Source organism: Aquarana catesbeiana, linkage group LG01 (genome assembly GCF_042186555.1).
Source record: "Aquarana catesbeiana isolate 2022-GZ linkage group LG01, ASM4218655v1, whole genome shotgun sequence".
Classification (NCBI taxonomy): Eukaryota; Metazoa; Chordata; class Amphibia; order Anura; family Ranidae; genus Aquarana; species Aquarana catesbeiana.
In genome coordinates this window covers 878,011,641-878,032,933 of record NC_133324.1, presented here as the reverse complement: position 1 = coordinate 878,032,933, position 21,293 = coordinate 878,011,641, and the positions used below count along the sequence as shown (strand labels likewise).

At 41.5% G+C, this 21,293-nt stretch overlaps 2 protein-coding genes across 10 annotated transcripts in view; both read left to right on the top strand.

The window, feature by feature from the left end:
- Window positions 1-21,293, top strand: part of JAKMIP1 (janus kinase and microtubule interacting protein 1) — a 343,790-nt gene that overhangs the window by 177,918 nt on the left and 144,579 nt on the right. The gene's annotated exons all lie outside the window — the stretch shown is intronic.
- On the top strand, window positions 16,898-17,146 carry LOC141125186 (uncharacterized). The gene has a single exon (XM_073612300.1). It carries the CDS (start codon window positions 16,923-16,925, stop codon window positions 17,034-17,036), a length of 114 nt encoding a protein of 37 aa, XP_073468401.1. The 5' UTR covers window positions 16,898-16,922; the 3' UTR covers window positions 17,037-17,146.

Genomic DNA, 21,293 nt, shown 5'->3' with positions numbered 1-21,293 from the left:
GAGAGGTGTGCTACTGTTTTAAGAACCCAGGCAATATCCTTGAGACAGCACTCCATGTGGGAGTGGTTCCAGGTCAGTTGACTGTGAGAGTTGGGCCAGCTGAGAGAGTCGGGGAGACAATAGCTGAGACAACTGGAACAGAGTTCTGGGGACCGTGAGGCTTGGAGGAGTGTAAAGGCCTGGTGTGTCTGGAGAGCCCCTTCCTAGAGGCCAGGAGTGGGCCTGTGCTGCTTTGTACTGCGACCAAGGCTGAGTGAGTCTTGAGAGCCAGGTGGCTTGGCATTTTTGTTTTGTTGTATTTCTTTTTTTTTGGAGAAGAACCCCTGTGTGGGCAACCCATGCATGTATGAACTTCCATTGTTACTTTTAATAAAAGTGGGGTACCACACCCTTAAACTGGAGTTTCTGATGGCTGTGAACTCACTGAAAACACATCTACCGCTGAGCTAGACATCCCCCATATTACTTATACATATTTATTTATATATATATATATATATATATATATATATATATATATATATATATATATATATATATATATATATATAAAATAATTAATATATATAATGTCGTGTGGGTATCTTATTTTGTTGGCTAATATATATTTATTTTACACACATTCTGTATAATACTATATTGCTCTTCATCACAATAATCTGGGGTTATACAAGATTAAGATGCATGTAATCCTGATGGTGGTGCTGTTCTCCAAATTTTGATAGCATCCAGCAATTTCCTGCAAAAAAAAAAAAAAAAAAAAAAGTTCTCCCAAAGCCTATATTTGTTTTATCATTGATGCTAGAATAAGGCCACCAAACCCGAAGACTTGGCGTGATTTAAAAAAAAATCAAAAATCAAAATAAAAAGATGGTTCAGGGATTAGGGTCGATTCACACAGGAACGCGGTGCAGGAAAGGGGTACTCCGTGTGCATTTCCCGCACTGCAGGTGATTGCACTGCCCTTGCGATTTGCATGCAGGTGCCAAAACGTTACCCCAAACGCAGATCGCAAATGCAGTGTGTTTGAAAGCACTATATTGCATGGTATCGCAGTACCATGTGCTTCAGTGTGGAGAGTTTTTTTTTTAAATAGTGCATGCGCTACTTTTTCTGTGCTCCAGTGCTATTTGCAGCCCATTCAAATGAATAGGCTGCATAATCGCATCACACATCCCCCTCTCTGTTAACCTCTGTACCCCAATCCCAGTCTGCACACCTTTGGACCCCAATCCCCCTGCTTATCTCTGCACCCCAGAAACCTGCTCATCTCTCACTGCAGTCCCCTCTCCGCTCACCTTTGTACCCCAAACCCCTTGTCTGCTCACTTTTTTACCCCAAACCCCTCTCTGCTCTCCTCCATACACAAAAACCGAATCTCTGCTCACCTCGACACCCAAAAACCCACTCTCTGCTTACCCCCGCCCCAAATATCACTCTGCTAACCTCCACATCCCCCTCTCTGCTCATCTTTGTACCCCAAAACCCTCTCTCTGCTCCTCTGTACCCCAGAACCCCCCCTCTGCTCACCCCCAAACCCCAAAAACCCCTCTGCTCACCTCCACACCCCAAAACCCCCTCTCTGCTCAACCCTGTATGCCAATCTCCCCCTCCCCCATTCACCCCCACACCCCAAAGCTCCCCCTTTGCTCACCTCTGTACCCCAAACCCCTCTCTGCTCACCTGCGTACCCCAAACCCCCTCCACACCCCAAAACCCCCCTTTTAGCACACCTATGTAATCCAATTTCTCTGCTAAGCTCCACTAGCCAACCCCTACCCTTCCTTTTGATCCCCTGCTTTCCACTCACTAGAGCCTCAGGACAGGACCGTCCTATTACAATCCACACAGCCATGGGTGGTGCTGGCTGGGTACTGCCCTGTAGGGGGAGACGGAGAGCTCGGGATTCGGAAAGCTGCCTCCCCCTCCCCCTGCCACTGCTTTGCACTACGCTGTGCTGACTGAGCTCCTGCTCTGCAGATGTTCGGCAGAACAGGAGTTTGGTCAGATCTGATATTCTCACCCCGGATCTCACCCCGGTTGAGGATGGCTGGTTAATATCAATAGGTTTCAGCTGACAGTTTTCAAGTTTTCATCATCATAGTTTACATGACTGTCACCTCTGAGCCAGAATCTCCGGTCAGGGAAGTGGATGCTGAACCAGGATGATGTCTGAACAAAGATGGCCATTGCCAGTGGAACCAAAAATGTAGAGTTGTCACCAGAATATAAATAGAGGGGAAATTTTCCCAACTAACTTTGGAGAGATCTTGTCTCACTTCTCAGTGTGCTTACAAAATAGGGCATGGAGGGGGGAAAAAAAAAACGTATGTGGCCCTCACACCCAGGGCTTTTTTTTTTTTTTTTTTTTCAGCCAGGACCCTGCACACTCCTAAACCTTGCAGTCTGTATGTAGCGCACTCCTCAACCCTGCACTCTGTACACATTGCACTTCTGAACTCTGTACTCTGTACATGGCAAATCCCTGAACTCTGCACTCTGTACATAGTGCACCCTGAATCCTGTGCTTGGTACATAACGCACCCCTGAACTCTGCACCAGGGACGTGCAGTGAGGTCAGTGGCTGGTGAGGCACTGGCTAGTATCAGAGCCAGATACACACAGGTTACATACACCTCAAACGTTAGAGCGAGAGCAAAAATTCTAGCACTAGACCTCCTCTGTATCTCCAAACATGTAACCTGTAAAAAAAATGTAAAAGCGTCGCCTATGGAGATTTTTAAGTTCTGGCGCCATTCCACGAGTGTGCACAATTTTAAATCCTGACGTATTGGGTACCTATTTACTTGGCATAACATCATCTTTCACATTATACATAAAAAGCAGGCTAACTTTAGTATGGTTTTTTTTTTTTTTTTTTTTTTTTTCCAAAAAATAAAAAAATAAAAAAACGCAATTGAAAAATTGCTGCGCAAATTTCGTGTAGCATAAAAAGTTGCAACACCATTTTATTCCCTAGGATGTCTTACTGTATTTTAAAAAACTGTACTCAAGCAGGTGGCTTAACGGACAAATTACTGAAGTTTGAGCTATAACTTGGTTATAACTTCAAACCAGTAATTTCACAGTAAATAAATAATCTTATAACATATAGCAGCATAATATATGATTTAGCTGGATTAAAACAGTACGTTTTCAGCAGGCAGCAACAATTGGTCCAAGGCTCCAAGCGGTCCATTAAGCTCAGTGCTTCTGAAAAGAAGTGAGAGGCACTGTGAGCTCATCCTCTGTCTACTGCAAACAGAGTGTGCCAGCTTGTATTTAAACTGGCCGCTCTGTATGTAGCTTCTGCCAGGCTGCACAAGAAGCCCTGTATCTCCGGAACTATAGGTAGCAGGAGCCCCAGATTTTGACCAGTGGTGGGGTAGGGATTCAGCTACCTACTTCCCAATTTGGAGTCTCTGTGAGCCCAGGCCGCCAAACTACGACACTCGAAGCTCGGTCATTTTAAATTTTTTTGGGTAATTTTTATGTTCAGGGACTGCATGTCCCTGCTCTGCACATAGCGAACGCCTGAAAACTATGCTTGGTACATAGCGCAACCTTGAACTCTGCAGTGTGTACATAGCGTACCCCTGAGTCCTGTGCTTGGTCCGTGGCACAGCCCTGAACTCTGCACATAATGCACCCCGGAATCCTGCACTTGATACATAGCACACTCTGAAATCTGCACTTAGAGAGAACATAAGCACAACTCCATGATCTAGAATTGAATAAAAATATAGATTTCTTCTGTTACTAATTGCTCACAAGGTAAAAGAATAGCTAGCATGATACATCCAACATGATCCACACAACGTGCATGATGACGTCACGAAAAACCTGAAAGGGGTTTTATCCATTCTCTACTCAATTTATTTCCATGTTTTAACATGAAAAAATATATTGGATGCTAGTTCCTCTGTGAAGTACATCAGTCATGTTAAGTATGGGTGCTGCCAGTGTTGGCCACTTTTTGAAAATGTTTGTTGCCTGCCTTCCTGACTGCAGTAGTTGTGAATCACAGCACGATGTAAATTAATGTCTGAGAAGTGTCAGGCATCCTTACCTCTATTCTTGTTTCAGTTCAACAACAAAGTACTTAAAGCGGAGTTTTCGCCCCCCCCCCCCCCCCCCCCCCGAGCAAAAAATACATATTGTAGCTGCTGACTTTTAATATTAACACACTTGCCTATCCTGGAATCTAGCGATGTCGGCACACCAGCCGATGTTTCCGCCGCTTTTTGCGGTAAGGGTAACCGGCAGTGAAGCCTTTCGGCTTCTCAGCCGGTTCCCTACTGCACATGCGCAAAGCACGCTTCGCTTTCTGAATGGCCCGGTGGTGGGGGAAGGAGGAGGGGGCTGAACCGTGTGATCTCACTGCGGCGAGATCTCTCAGAAATGGGGATGGGTACCGGTCAAATACAGGTACACGCTCTCCTCTGAAAGGTGCCAAATGTGGCACCGGAGGGGGAGGCAGATAAGCGGTGCTTCCACTTTTGGGTGGAACTTCACTTTAACAACTTCAGCCCCAGATGGATTTGCCTCCTTAATGACCAGGCCATTTTTTGCGATACGGCACTGCGTCGCTTTAACTGACAATTGCGCGGTCATGCAACACTGTACCCAAAGAAAATTGATGTCCTTTTTTCCCCCACAAATAGACCTTTCTTTTGGTGGTATTTGATCACCTCTACAGTTTTTATTTTTTGCGCTATAAACAGAGGGACAATTTTGAGAAAAAATTTTTTTTACTTTTTGCTATAATACCAAAAACATAATATCCCCAAAAAAAAGATTATTCATCAGTTTAGGTCAATCTATATTCTTTTACATATTTTTGGTTAAAAAAAATCGCAATAGGAGTATATTGATTGGTTTGCGCAAAAGTTATCGTGTCTACAAACTATGGGATAGATTTATGGACTTTTATTTTTATTTTTTTATTGTTTTTACTAGTAATGGCAGCGATTTGCGATTTTTAGCCGCATTGCGGCAGACAAATATGACCCCAAATGACACTTTTTGGGGACCAGTGACATTATTACATGGATCAGTGCTATAAAAATTCACTGATCAATGTAAAAATGACACTGGCGGGGAAGGGGTTAACACTAGGGGCGATCAAGGGGTTTAGTGTGTTCCCTGGGTGTGTTCTAACTGTAGGGGTATGGGCTGCCAGGGACATGACAGAGATCACTGTTCCCGATGACTGGGAACAGTAGATCTGTCATGTCCCTTATCAGAACGGGCACCTATTTAAACCCATGCAAATAGAAAAAATGTGAATATCATACCAGAAAATATGCAAAACAGCAATCATAAATAGAAAATAACCCATAAAACATATATAAAGCCATGAATAGACACCTAAGATGCAAATGGCATTCTTCCTTCCACTCGGCATATAAAGGTTCACTGAATATTTCCCTAGTGGAAGCAAATGTAAAGGTAATGACCAGATGGTACATGGTTCCCTTCCTCCTGTCGAGGCTTTATCTGACTTCCTTGCCCCTGTGTGTGCATGGTTGCCAATCATTTGGTACTATATATCATATATGATGCGAGTGCACGAAGCTGCAGGATTTTTGGAACAAGGTATTTGCTTTGATAGGAAAATTTTCGCAGATCCCGGTTCCCCAATAACCTTGTATTGCTTTATTAAATGAACCAGTAGAGAACCTGCCTCAGTCTAAGCAAAAGACTGATCTTTGTGTTTTTGACTACTAAACTTACTATAGCATGTTCGTGGAAGAAATCCCCTGTATGTATGTCTCCGTATAGACGAGCGGTATCTTGGATTCTGCTCAGTGAACAACTTCTTAGTGTTGTTAACCACTTGCCGACCGTGTCACGCAGATATACTGCGGCACACGGGCACTCCTGGGTGAAATCCCGTATGGGTACGTCCTACCCGTTTTCGGCTACCAGAGGGCACCCGCTGCACGGCGGGAGGACACGATGCGCGTGGCCGGCGGGCACGATTGTATGCACAAGCGCCAGCACGGGGATTTGTGTGTGTAAACACACAAATCCCTGTGCCGTTAGAGGACAGGAGCCATATCGTTTCTTCCTACTAAGTAGGAAAAACGATATGGCTCCTCTCCTAGTAACTCCCATCCCCATACAGTTAGAACATGCTGAGGGAACACACATTTAACCCCTTGATCGCCCCCTAGTGTTAACCCCTTCCCTGCCAGTGACATTTACACAGTAATTAGTGCATTTTTTTTAGCACTGATCGCTGTATAAATGCCAATGGTCCCAAAAAAGGTGTCAAAAGTCTCCGATCTGTCCATTGCAGTACCGCTAAAAATCGCAGATCACCGCCATTACTAGTTAAAAAAAAAAAAAAGTTTGCGCTTTTTTTTTTTTTTTTTTAACATAAATATGTAGAACAATAAATATTTGCCTAAACTGATGAAGAAAAACTTTTGGGGATATTTATTATAGCAAAAAGTAAAAAATATTGTATTTTTCCTCAAAATTGTCGCTTTTTTTGTTGTTAGCGCAGAGGTGATCAAATACCACCAAAAGAAAGCTTTATTTGTGGGAAAAAAGGACACAAATTTCATTTGGGTACAGCATCGAATGACCGCACAATTGTCAGTTAAAGTGACGCAGTGCCAAATTGTAAAAAGTGCTATGGTCAGGAAGGGGGTAAAATCTTCCGGGGCTGAAGCGGTTAATGATGCAACTAAACGATTTGAGGCAATATGAAGTCCTTGGGCCATTTATGTTCATGTTGAACTCTAGGGGTTATGGTCACATCAAAGTGATATTAAAGTCAAACTTTTTTTTCTTTAAAAAATAACAAACATGTTATACTTACCTGCTCTGCATAGCGGTATTTCACAGAGCAGCCTCAATCCTCCTCTTCTTGGGTCCCCCACCCAGTAATTATTCCCATAGATGAGAGGTTTACTATCACAATTGACCCCCAAGATTAATGGAAGGCCTCAAAGCACTTTTATAAGCTAATCCACTATGCAGTGCAGTCCAGATATACAAATATAGATTACAGATGAATACATTAAGCTACAAATCATGTATGCTTGAAAAAAATGAAAAACACTGGCGCTACAGAAAAGGCACTCCCGTAGCTCAAAAACTTAGAAGTTTGACGATGACACTGGGAATCCGCCCTACATGTATGGTTCTTTACTGAATGACTTCCTCAGGGGCCGATGGACTTATTTAAAGCTCTTACTCTTAACTAAATTAATAAATACCAATTGGCACAGGCACAAAAAATTAAAAAAAAATGGTTGCAAGTTAAATGATTTCACAACACCCCCAATGAATAAATATATAACAAAAAAGTGTAACTCAACTTGTAATACTAATCAAAATGCATAAAGTTCATAATAAATAAAGCCCATAGACAATTAGTGCAAAATGTATCTCCACCACCAGTAACATGAAGCCGCTCACCTCCCCATTTGACCTTGAAAAGGTCAAAAAGCGCTGAGCCCCCTTTGGGGTTAATTGCCAAGGTAGAAAAGGCCTCCAACCTTCTTCAGACTCCGAACATAAATCACAATCCCATAGGATTTGTAGAAGTAAAAAGAAACTAATGGTGCTCTCTGTATGTGATAATAATTAATAATCAGGAAAACTCCTCCACACTGCAGATACCACTCGCAATCACATGGGACATGAGGAAGCAAGAAAAAGAAACTGATAGTGCTCTTTGTGTATAATCTTTATTAAGAATCCAAGAATAAAATACACTTACAATGTATAAAAAGCACATCAGTACTATAACCAGCATTATTTGCACACAGGCTAAATACTCAGCTCAACAGTTGATCACAAAATCAACAAAATGGCAGCGGGATGATGTCACAATGTGTTTCCACCCCCTGTGCGTGTTTTGTCCGTAGGTGGGACTTCTTAAGCCTCTGTCCTGCCACATCACTGCTTATTGCCCTAGTGCCTGTTCAGGTCCGACAACGCTATATAGCCTCTATACAAATGGCTTCACTTACTAGTGTTGTTGGTATCTGGAAGCTGCTTTCCATTGTCTCTGCAAGAATTACGATGCTTACTCCATTGTGTATGCGTTGCATTGGTCAGAGTGTGCTCTGGCAGTCTGGAAGGCAAAAGTCCTCTTGAAAAGTCTCCAACCGCTGCTCACTAGGAAGAGGGGCCAGACGGAGAGTTGGTGGTCATGTGGCCACAAGTAAGAAAAGGGATATGTCCTTTTATTGACCATATATCTCATGGTGTTCCTAAGCAAACCTATAAGTATCATTTGGGCCAATGTACAGTTAGGTCCATATATATATATTTGGACACAGGCACAATTTTCATACTTTTGGCTCTGTATGCTACCAGAATAAAATGAAAACAAAACAATCCAAATGAATTTGAAGTGCAGACTTTCAGCTTTAATTCAGGAGGTTGAACATAAATATCAAGTACAAATTTAGGAACTGCAACCATTTGTATACACAGCCCCCCAATTTTCAGGGGCTCAAATGTAATTAGACAAATGAATATAATCATAAAAAAATCCTTTACTGTCAATGACTGCCTGAAGTCTGGAACCCATGGACATTACCGTGGGTCTTTCTGTCTTTAATTTTGCTTTCAGCAAGTGAAATGCATGCTCATTTGGGTTGAGATCAGGTGATTGCAGAGTATTTCACTTTTTTTTCTTCAAAAGCTCCTGGGTTGCTCTTGCAGTGTGTTTTGGGATCATTGTCCATCTGTACTGTGAAGCACCGTACAATGAACTTTGCTGCATTTGGCTGAATCTGGGCTGACAGTATATCTCTAAACACTGCAGAATTTACCCGGCTGCTCTTGTCTTCTGTCACATCAATAAACACCAATGACACAGTGCCACTGGAAGCCATGCATGCCCATGCCATCACACTGCCTCCACCATGTTTTACAGATGACATTGTGTGCTTTGGATCATGAGCTGTGCCAAGTCTTCTCCACACTTTTTTCTTCCCATCATTCTGGTACAGATTAATCTTAGTTTCATCCGCCCAAAGAATGCTTTTCCAGAACTGGTCTGGCTTTTTTAGATGTTCTTTTGGCAAACTCTAATCTGGCTTTTCTATTCTTCAGGCTTATGAATGGTTTGCAGGTTGTGGAGAACCCTCTATATTTGCTCTTGTGAAATCTTCTCTTGGTTGTAGACTTTGACAATGATACGACCACCCCCTGGAGAGTGTCCTTCACTTGTGTGGATGTTGTGAATGGGTTTTTCTTTACCATAGAGAGGATCCCGCGATCATCCACCACTGTTGTCTTCCGTGGACATCCAGGCCTTTTTATGTTGCTGAGTTCACCAGTGCATTCTTCTTTCCTCAGAATGTACCAAACTGTTGATTTGGCTGTTATCTCCCTGATGGATTTGATTTTGCTGTTATCTCCCTGATGGATTTGTTTGATTTTTGAAGCCTTACAGTGGCCTGTTTCACTTGCATGGACAGATCCTTCGAACACATGATGCAGGTTCACAGCAATAGCTTGCAAATGCAAATACCACACTTAAAATCAACAGCTTTTGATTCAATTGTCCAATTACTTTTGGTCCCTTGATAAAGGGGGCATGGGGGATGGCTATTTTTAAGAGCTGCAATTCCTAAACCCTTCCTTCGATTTGGATGTACTTAACCTCAAAATAAACCAGAGTGTGTGTACTTTCAGCCCATATCCATTATATAACTATAGCTTGAATATGTTTTGGTAAATACCTGACAAAAACTAAAATTGTGCCTGTGTCCAAATCTATATGGACCTAACTGTATATAATTTCATTTTTCATCTACTTTAATGCCCATAGTATGGGTATATATGCACCTTGAAGTGATTCCCCCCCCCATAAAAATAACACACATGTTATATTTACCTGCTCTGTTGCAGTTGATTTGTACAGCCCGGATCCTCCTCTTCTCGGGTCCCTCTAATATGCTCCTGGCCCCTCCCTCCTGTTCAGTACCCCCACAGCAAGCAGCTTGCTATAGGGGCACCCGAGCCGAGTCACCGATCCCTGTGTCAAGTCAGATACGGCGCCCCCCCCCCATCACATCTCTCCCCAGATTGGCTAGCTGACTTTGACAGCAGCCAATGGCGCTGCTGTTGTGTCTTAGCCCATCAAGAAGGAGAATCTCGGATGATTGAGACACTTGTGGACATCGCTGGACAAAGAGGGGCTTCAGGTAAGTATTAGGGGGGCTGCTGCACACAGAAGGCCTTTTATCTTAATGCGTAGAATGCATTAAAATAAAAAACCTTCTGCCTTTACAGCCCCTTTTAAAAGCACATCATCGGGCATATTTAGAAAGGCTGGCAAAATAATTTCTGCTTGTTTCTAATTTTATATAGATTTTTTTTTTTTTTTTTAAAAAGCATAACGTTCTGCAATGGCCAACACGTTTTTATATGTTGAAGCTGAAAACGGGCACTACTTTTCTCTATACACACGTATATATGTATATATACAAAAAGTGCAGCGCTGGAAGACTACTACTACAGTAGACAGTGAAAATTATATTCAAAAGAAAAACAAAAACCTAAATGCTGACAAACCGTGCACATTAATATTCCACTAATTATCTGATAAGGATCAGTGGGTATTGATCATAAGGGAATAATAGTAAACACCAATTCAGATGTCATAAAAGACGTGCTTAATTATAATATAGTGTCCACAAAATACATATGTGAATGTTCCGCTGGGTAAATCCGTGACTTCCACCATTGACAGAAACCGTCACCACAGAAAAAATGGAGGCTTACCAGACAGCCCTTATGAGACAGCATAAGATATCCTCCTCTTATGGATGTTGTCCTCCCTGTAGATGGTTCCTGATTGAGAGCGCTGTAATGGTGGTTTCCAGACTGAACCTCAGCAATAGAGGGGGGGGGGGGAATCCCCTCTCAGCGATGATGAGAATCCAAAAAAGGAAGAGAACTCCAATAGTGTAAAAAAGTTTAACTTCTTTTTATTTAAATCGCCAGCAGGCATCCATGAATAAAAATTCCTTGCAAGGAGATTAAAAACAGCTCCAATGAAACAGAAAGTCCGCGCATGCGCAGTCCGTGCGTGCCTGTCTACCCTACGGCCGTTTCGTCAGAAATGACATCATCAGGGGCATGCCCACACGTCCGCGCATGCGCATTAAATACCCGAACTGCGGAACGAAAAGGTTCAGCCATTGGTCACCGGAGCTAGCAAAAACAGCTGAAGTAACAGCAAAAGAAGAACACTGATTGGTTCAGATGATACTTAGCCTAGTTATAACACCTGCGGCCACCTAAACTATTGTAGTGCCATCTTGTGGACTACTCGTATGTCATTGTTTGATTGGGACATGTATGTTGTACCTCCCTGTGTCTCCAGGGTGATGATGATTGATGTGTCCTCCACATCAACATACGAGTCTAGGAGTAATAATGATACACGGAACCAATATGGTGTGGTCACTAGGAACAGGTTTATTCCATTGTCTAAGGACAATGTAGCTCTTGATCCAAGAGCAGAGGGTAACTATGATGAGCCTCATTTGTCCCATAGTCAACGGGATTTTCAGAGGGTCAACAGGGGAGCCCAAAAAAGAAATGGGGACGGAAGAGAGGGAGCAGAGGGGGGAGGAAACTTTACTCCAAAAAGAAGAAGGACTTAGACATTAGTGGCATCATTAATCTTAGCAATAAGGAACTATCTAAAGAGGAACTCTTGACTTTGAGTAAGGGACTAAAATATGCCCCCACACGGAACCTTAATAAGTTCCAAACATTCATAGACATACATAAATATACGCGGAAGTTAAATATCAAAAGGTATGTTATGAGCAATCCAACTAGACAAGAAATGAGGGAAACCTCAACTATTGTCCATTCCAACTTGGCTAACGCTTCGCTTTTTAACCCCCCGGGCAATCTGGCCCCGAATGTTAACATCTTCCGAGATTTGCTTATTAAGGATCTAGCTAATTTGAATACAAGAGCTTCCCGGCCTGGGCAAGATATTGCTGTAGGCATGGAGTCTCTTTGTAACAGAAAGGATATAGTGGTCCGCCCCGCTGATAAGGGGGGGGCTATTGTGGTTTTGGACAAGGAGGCTTATTCCAATGAGCTGTCAAGAATCCTTGGCGATTCTGAAACATACTCCCCCTTATCGGCTGATCCCACATCTAAATTTAAACAGAACTTAAAAACACTTATCCAGAAGGGCTATGATATGGGCATTCTTAATAGGAAAGAAAAATAATTTTTGGTACCTTTGGCACCACAGATGCCAGTTATGTACATATTACCAAAGATACATAAAACTTTGGTTAACCCTCCCGGGAGACCCATCATCAGTGGAATTGACTCTGTTAGGTTAAGAGTCGGGAAGTATATTGACAAGTACTTACAACCACTGGTGATGGGTACCCCCTCCTTCTTGAAAGACACTAAGCATGTTATCAACTTGCTAGGTGAATTAGAGTGGAAATCAACTTACCTATTGGTGACTGTGGACGTAGCTTCGCTTTATACGGCTATTTCTCACCAGCTAGGTCATGAAGCGGTGGAATTTTTTTTGCATCGTGACTCCAGTATTTCGATCACGCAAAAGAAATACGTGGTCGAACTACTGGATTTTTCGATGAAACACAATTATTTTTGGCACAATGGAGTATACTACCTGCAGATGAAAGGTGTGGCCATGGGAGCAAAGTTTGCTCCCAGTATGGCCAACCTTTTCATGGCCAAGTGGGAAGAAGATGTGGTATTGCATGATAGACGCAATGAACTCATCTTCTGGAAAAGGTTCATTGACGATGTCCTTTTTATATGGGACGGGGACACCGAATCTGTCATGACTTTTCTGTCTTTTTTAAACAATAATGATAGAGGTATTGTATTATCTCATGAGGTCAATGCCACCCAAATCCATTTTCTGGACTTAAAAATTAGTATAGAAAATGGAAGGATTACCACATCAACATATTTTAAAAAGACAGACAGGAACGGATATATTCCACTTGATTCTTGCCATCACCGTTCCTGGCTATCAGCAGTCCCGAAGGGTCAATTCTTGCGACTCAGGAGGAATTGCTCCGATCTGGAGGATTATAGAAAAGAAGCTCAGGTTCTTAAATTAAGATTTCTAAATAAGGGCTATGATGGTCAGTTGCTGGACTCATTAATAACAGAAGTAGGCAACAGGGATCGCCAGACTCTTTCAGTGGACAAACCATCACAAGTGGAGAAAAGGGACGATTTCGGCTTGGCTTTTCTGACTACCTACTCCAGCCAACATTGGGCCATAAAACGCATAATCAAAAGACACTGGCCTGTCATTAAAAATGACAGAATTCTGGGGCTGTTATTGGGTGACAATCCTTGCATACTTTTCAGAGGTGCCTCAAATCTTAGGCACTTCATAGCACCTAACGTTCCAGACCCACCAACAAGACCTTCTTTCTTTGGGGATCTAAAGGGATTTTTCCCTTGTAGGAAATGTCAAGTTTGTAGTATCAACACCTTCAGAGGTAGGAGATTAACAGAGTTTACATCAACATGTACTGGTGTCACATACTCAATAAAATCCTTTATCACCTGCACTACGAAGTGCGTAGTGTACTTGTTAAGGTGTCCCTGTGGTCTGGAATACATTGGGCGCACCACTAGAAAGTTGCAAGTTCGATTGGGGGAACACCTTACCAATATTCGGAAGTGTTTTGACTAACATAATGTGTCAAAACATTACGATCTTAAACATAACAGGGATCCTACTGGTACTACGTTTATCGCCCTCGAAAAATATATACCACACTGGAGAGGTAGCAATGGTAAACGTAGTATATCTAGAAGTGAGACTAACTGGATATATAAGCTCGACTGTCATGTCTCTGGAGGTTTGCATGTGGAGTGGGACATCAATTGCTTCATCAATAATGGTTGATGAATATTTCTCCCATTTTGATGTCCCCCCACATATTCCTGAGAAATAGAGCTGTATAACCCAGCCTTCTCTGGTCTTTCATAAATCTTAAGCAATCTCGGAATTAAATCCTCTAAATGGAATTTGCTGTGAGGCTCAAAAGGGTAATTTGTACTTTTAAGGATAGAGGTGGAAATAAAGAGTGAAAATGAAATATATTATTTATTTTTTATTTTTTATTTTATTTTATATAACTAATTCATTGGTTTTCCTAAATCTGTGTGGATTACTTCTGTTTGATTAGTTATTTCAAAATGTTTTTATGTTATACAATATGATTTTAGAATATTGCGGGAAGTAAGTCTCCCAATTGGAGGTTTAGTGCCATATAAATGTCTTTTCCTAAAAGGGTGTTACGAACTGTCCTTCAGCCATTTGCACTATTTTAGAAATTCCATAATAGTTCTTTTGTGCTCAAATTGAAAATTAATTGTATTCTTGTGGTCATATGCTAGTTGTCCACAAGATGGCACTACAATAGTTTAGGTGGCCGCAGGTGTTATAACTAGGCTAAGTATCATCTGAACCAATCAGTGTTCTTCTTTTGCTGTTACTTCAGCTGTTTTTGTTAGCTCCGGTGACCAATGGCTGAACCTTTTCGTTCCGCCGTTCGGGTATTTAATGCGCATGCGCGGACGTGTGGGCGTGCCCCTGATGATGTCATTTCTGACAAAACGGCCGTAGGGTAGACAGGCACGCACGGACTGCGCATGCGCGGACTTTCTGTTTCATTGGAGCTGTTTTTAATCTCCTTGCAAGGAATTTTTATTCATGGATGCCTGCTGGCGATTTAAATAAAAAGAAGTTAAACTTTTTTACACTATTGGAGTTTTCTCTTCCTTTTTTGGATTCTCATCATCGCTGAGAGGGGATCCCCCCCCCCCCCCTCTATTGCTGAGGTTCAGTCTGGAAACCACCTTTACAGCGCTCTCAATCAGGAACCATCTACAGGGAGGACAACATCCATAAGAGGAGGATATCTTATGCTGTCTCATAAGGGCTGTCTGGTAAGCCTCCATCTTTTCTGTGGTGACGGTTTCTGTCAATAGTGGAAGTCACGGATTTACCCAACGGAACATTCACATATGTATTTTGTGGACACTATATTATAATTAAGCACGTCTTTTATGACATCTGAATTGGTGTTTACTATTATTCCCTTATGATCAATACCCACTGATCCTTATCAGATAATTAGTGGAATATTAATGTGCACGGTTTGTCAGCATTTAGGTTTTTGTTTTTCTTTTGAATATAATTTTCACTGTCTACTGTAGTAGTAGTCTTAGGAAGGGAATAATTATTGCGCTACCCTAAAAAATGAGGATGGACAGTGAGTGAGTAAGCTGCTACAAACCATGTGACAAGAATGAATACCATATATTAAATAAATGTAGCGCTAAATCAACTTGTATAAGTAATAAATGTGCACGTGCATATAATGTCCCAAATAATGCCGTGTGGCTGTCAACACAAAAGTCCACAATCAGGGTAAATGAACCATGGGGCAATACATGCAACTTCTCAACGATGTACTCAGAAGTCTTCAAGGTAAGTAGAAGGATGGAATACGCTTACCAGCTGTGTTGGATTCTATTGCCATAAGCATAGAATCAGTAAGACTTTGTGCCACCAAGGGCAGAAACATGAGGTGATGGAGGCAAGGGTAGAGCCTCTATGGTGGAGGCAAGGGTAGAGCCTCTCTCTCGGCTATGGATGTCCCTATGGATGTCCCTTCTGGTCCACTAGAACTGGGTCAAAGATGATTTCCACAGATCAATAGTTCCTGTCTCCATGTGTTCATCTCTAGAGATGAACACATGGAGACAGGAACTATTGATCTGTGGAAATCATCTTTGACCCAGTTCTAGTGGACCAGAAGGGACATCCATAGCCGAGAGAGGCTCTACCCTTGCCTCCACCATAGAGGCTCTACCCTTGCCTCCATCACCTCATGTTTCTGCCCTTGGTGGCACAAAGTCTTACTGATTCTATGCTTATGGCAATAGAATCCAACACAGCTGGTAAGCGTATTCCATCCTTCTACTTACCTTGAAGACTTCTGAGTACATCGTTGAGAAGTTGCATGTATTGCCCCATGGTTCATTTACCCTGATTGTGGACTTTTGTGTTGACAGCCACACGGCATTATTTGGGACATTATATGCACGTGCACATTTATTACTTATACAAGTTGACTTAGCGCTACATTTATTTAATATGTAGTAGTAGTCTTCCAGCGCTGCACTTTTTATATATATATTTTGTTTTGTGCCCCCTATCAGGGTTATAGTGTTTCAGCTGCAGGATATTTAAATTATAATTTTATTCACATTTTCCTGTCACATATTTTTTCTGTACACCTAGCGCAAATTTTTCTTTTTAGATAGACACGTATATATGTGAACGTGTAAAATGTGTCTAAAACACGCTCCACTGTACCCGTATGGTATGAAAAATGCTGAGATGTAGGTGAAACTATAAAAAATGTAACAAAATATCAGTTTAAGGTTTTAGACGTAGACCTCTGTATTGTACAGCACCAGGTAATTGGAATAAAAGCTTTTAGATGTGAAGCAGTAAAGATTATTGAGCTGCATTTGTTTACTGTGCACTCTTAGTTTTGCTGTTTGCGCACACTGGCTGGCAGCTCCAGGTTACTGTTGCTAGCTGTACACATGGAATAGTCTGGGGACTCGGGGACACATATGGAACTAGGCAGCCTACCTGTGCCCAGTCCCCTGTCAGGGAGGGGCTGATCTGATATTTTCATAATCATTATTTAATCTGCCTAGCTTTCAGTGGCCAGCTCTCAGATAGGCACCCCAGGTGCTTAATGTGTAAATGATTATTGCAGCATTTGTATGAGGCTCTGCAAGTTATTGCTCAGACCAGCGCAGGAACTGAGCTCACCATTAGATGGAATATATTTTGGATTGAAGTAGCTGCTCTTCACCAGCAAACAATGGAAGATTTCCTACTTATATTATACTTCTCCTTCTTCATTTGTCTGTGTGCGCTAGTGTGTTTGTATTTCTCTGGATGCCAGGAGCTCACCTATAGACACGAGGGTAAGTGATCTGTAAAGCCTCTGTATTATTCAAATTATATTTTTTTTTATTTTGTGCTGCGTACTGATCATTTTTTCTTAATGGGTCTGTGGCAAGGACAACCTTTTAAAATGTATTTATGTAGTGAGAATGAGATTAAAGGTTTTCTGACTTTTTGAAGATGCAATTTCTGGGAATGTCATCATTATCCTTCTTTACTTGGTTACTGGCCTTGAACCTGCCCTGATACTAAACATGCATGTTTATTGCAGGGAAGTGACTTACTAGGCAGTGATGTGAGGATAAAGATGACAGCCCTGTAGCATCTTTATATTGACAGAGCAGCGTTTCAAAATGAGGAGTTGCTTTAAATATGTTTATGTAAGGGATTTGCACATTGCCTCCCTGCAATGGAGAAGCACTAATAAGAAAATTCCTAAATCTACCCCATCTCAAATATCTGCCTGTGCTTGTTCACTTTACTATATTCTAAACATTGACAAGAAAGCTCCTCCAGGATCGCAGTGGGGGAAAGCTCCTGTTGAAGAAAAAAAAATGAAATCCTAACCTTGCTTTAACCCCTCCTATAGATCCATACTTGCCTTCTCCTGCACCTAAAGTATTGCACCAAGAGATTTAGGAGGTGGACAATGTGACCTTGGTACACTCGGGCTCCCCCTGCACAGATTTTCCAGTTTGCTGGACAACAGTTGACATGCTAGCAGATTGAGAGTGATTGACACTGTGTTTGGTTAATCTGGCAACCCTTTCACATACAATCGCTTAAACTGCATGTTTTGAACAGAAATGCGTACCATTCGCAGGATCTGTTTAACAATTCTGATTGCTAAGCAATGTCTGTAATACATGATCTAATGCCAGACAGAGATGTAACCGAGGTTAAAATATAGTAACATTCCTCAAAAAGCAAAAATTATTTTTTCAAATATTTACAGAAAAAGATTTTACAAAATAAACAACGGCAAATATAAATTTTAATAAAAATGAAAAGTATGTATTTGTTTTTCTGGTCTTTAGTTCAGCAGAGTCTAGTTCAGTGTAGTATAAATCTGATCCAGTGTATCAGAGTCATTGGCCCTCAGAATGTGTGCATCATTTCGATGGGAAAATAAGCTGCTGAGCTACAGATGAAACTATGGTAGTCGGCAGACCCTCCTTCAGATTCAGGTTCCCTAACTGTATCAATTTTTCCCTATGATCACACGCTACGTTATAATAATCAATAGTTTATTATCCAGCATAAAGTTAACTTTTAAACAAGACCACATATACCTTTCACATGTGCCTTCCTCAAAAGAAGTATCGTGCCTCATGCACCTTGCAATATAGTGGAATTTAGTTGTAAAATTATTGTATTCTTTTCTACATTTGGGTGGATGATTGTTATTAATATAATTTAATCATGTCATGAGTTATGACTTCTATGTTTGTATTTGGTTCTTCAGTGAGTGATAAACTGCCAGAAATGTGTCTGGCTGTTGACTGCTGGCTAAAATATTTGACATGCCATAAAGCCTCTGCTAATAGGATGTTGGCTTGGGACATGTCGGCCTGATGGGGTGTAATTACCTGCACCTGGTCAGGGACGCCATAGACTGGAGTGTTGTTGACTAGTTTAGGATATGCTCCTTATAACTCTATTGATTTCTTTGTGATAAACTGTTTAAACAACTCCTAATGCTACCATTATAAGTTTTTTAATGGAGGAACTTTGGTGCGTAATAAAAGGTCACGGTTTGTGTAATCCTTTAATTGTCTTCCCATTAGGCCCAGTTCACGTTGAGTGATTTGGAAATGTGGGCAGAATCAGCACATTTGTGCGTCAATCATTCTTAATGGCACCCCAAAGGCGGTGTGATTTTGCTGCAATTGTCACGTGACAATCGTGGCTAAACAGTAATAAAAAATGCCCTTGGTTCAGTGCCAATATGTGGTACCTGAGCTTCTTTGGCAAGACAAATGCACATAGGGCAGCCCATTCAAGTGAATAGGCTGCCCTATATATGACTCATGGAAAAAAAAATTGTGGGAACGCATGTTCCTGCTACGCAAAATGAGAACGGGGCCTTGGACTGTTAGAATCTAATCTATTTCTAATGTACTACAGCTGTGTCCTGGTGTGGAAGAGGGGTCAGAAAGAGAGTGTCTGTTTAACCACTTCAATACTGGGCACTTCCCCCCCCTTCCTGCCCAAGCCAATTTTCAGTTTTCAGCGCTGTTGCTTTTTAAATGACAATTGCGCGGTCTTGCTACACTGTACCCAAACAAAATTTTTATCATTTTGTTCCCACAAATAGAGCTTTCTTTTGGTGGTATTTGATCACCTCCTGGGGTTTTTGTTTTTTGCTAAACAAATAAAAAAGACCTAGTTTCTGTTATAAAATTTTGTAAATAAGTACGTTTTCTCCTTTACTGATCTGCACTGATGGGCATGGATAAGGCGGCACTGATAGGCAGCACTGATAGGCAACACTGGGCACTGAAAGGCTGTACTGATGGGTACTTATGGGCAGCACTGATGGGTGACACTGGGCATCACTGGTTGGAACTGATTGGCATTTGTGGGCACAGATTGGCATCCCTGGTGGCCATGGGTGGCATACCAGGAGCGCAGCTGATCGGCTCTCCTCTAGTCGCGTCTGTCAGACGCGATAGAGTAAAAGTCGATACAGGGCTCTTCCTGTTTACACTGTGATCAGCTGTGACTGGACACAGCTGATCACGTGGTAGAGAGCCTCCGTCAGAGGCTCTTTGCCCAGATCACGGGCACACACCGGCTCGTTATCCTGGAAGAAGTCATATGATGTCCAGTCAGGATAACGGAACCACCGCCCAGCCGCCATTTTGCTATAGGCCGGATGGGAAGTGGTTTAACCACCTCAATACAGTGCACTTACACCCCCTTCCTGCCCAGACCAATTTTCAGCTTTCAGCGCTCTCACACTTTGAATGACAATTACTCAGTCGTGCAACACTGTACCCATATGAAATTTGCGTCCTTTTTTTCACACAAATAGAGCTTTCTTTTGGTGGTATTTAATCACTAGTGGGTTTTTTATTTTTTGTGCTATAAATAAAAAAGACCGTAAATTTTGTGAAAAAAATGCCTTTTTCTTTGTTTGTCATAAAATTTTGCAAATTAGTAATTTTTCTTCATGAATTTTGGCCAAAATTTATACTGCTACATAGCTTTGGTAAAAATAACCCAAATTAGTGTAAATTATTTGATCTTTGTGAAAGTTATAGAGTCTACAAACTATGGTGCCAATCACTGAAAATTGATCACATCTGATCACACAGATGTAGTGATGGTCTATCTCATTTCTTGGTACACTAACAAGTCAGAAAAGTACAAATACCCCCTAAATGACCCCTTTTTAGAAAGTAGACATTCCAAGGTATTAAGTAAGTAGCATGGTGATTTTTTTTAAGTTGTAATTTTTTCCCACAATTCTTTGCAAAATGAAGATTTTTTTTTTTTTTTTTTTTTTTTTACAAAATTGTCATATTAACTGGTTATTTCACTCTCAGAGCATATGCATACAACAAATTACACCCCAAAATACATTCTGCTACTCTTCCTGAGTATGGCGATACCACATGTGTGAGACTTTTACACAGCCTGGCCACATACAAAGGCTGAACATTGAAGTAGCATCTTCATGCGTTCTACGAGCCTAAATGACACATCTCATTTCTCAACCACCATTTACACTTTTGAAGGCCCTGGAGCACCAGGACAATAGAATTGCCCCCAAACTGACCCCATTTTGGAAAGCAAACACCCCAACGTATAATCTATGAGGCATAATGAGTCTTTTGAACGGTTCATTTTTTTCCAGAAGTTTTTGGAAAATGTGGAAAAAAATGAAAACACATTTTTTTTTACACAAAGTTGTCCATTTATCAGATATTTCCAACACATAGCATGTACGTAGCAAAGATGACACCCCAAAATACATTCTGCTACTCCTCCTGAGTATAGCGATACCACATGTGTGAGACTTTTACACAGCGTGGCCACATACAAAGGCCCAACATTGAAGTAGCACCATCAGGCGATCTACGAGCATAAATGACACATCTCATTTCTCAACCACCTATTGCATTTTTGAAGGCCCTGGAGCACCAAGACAATGGAATTGCCCCCAAAATGACCCCATTTTGGAAAGCAAACACCCCAACGTATAATCTATGAGGCATAATGAGTCTTTTGAATGGTTCTTTTTTTTCCAGAAGTTTTTGGAAAATGTGGAAAAAAATGA

Coding starts and splice junctions, on each gene's coding strand:
- LOC141125186 (XM_073612300.1), top strand. CDS start 16,923: ATGGAAGATTTCCTACTTATATTATACTTCTCCTTCTTCATTTGTCTG.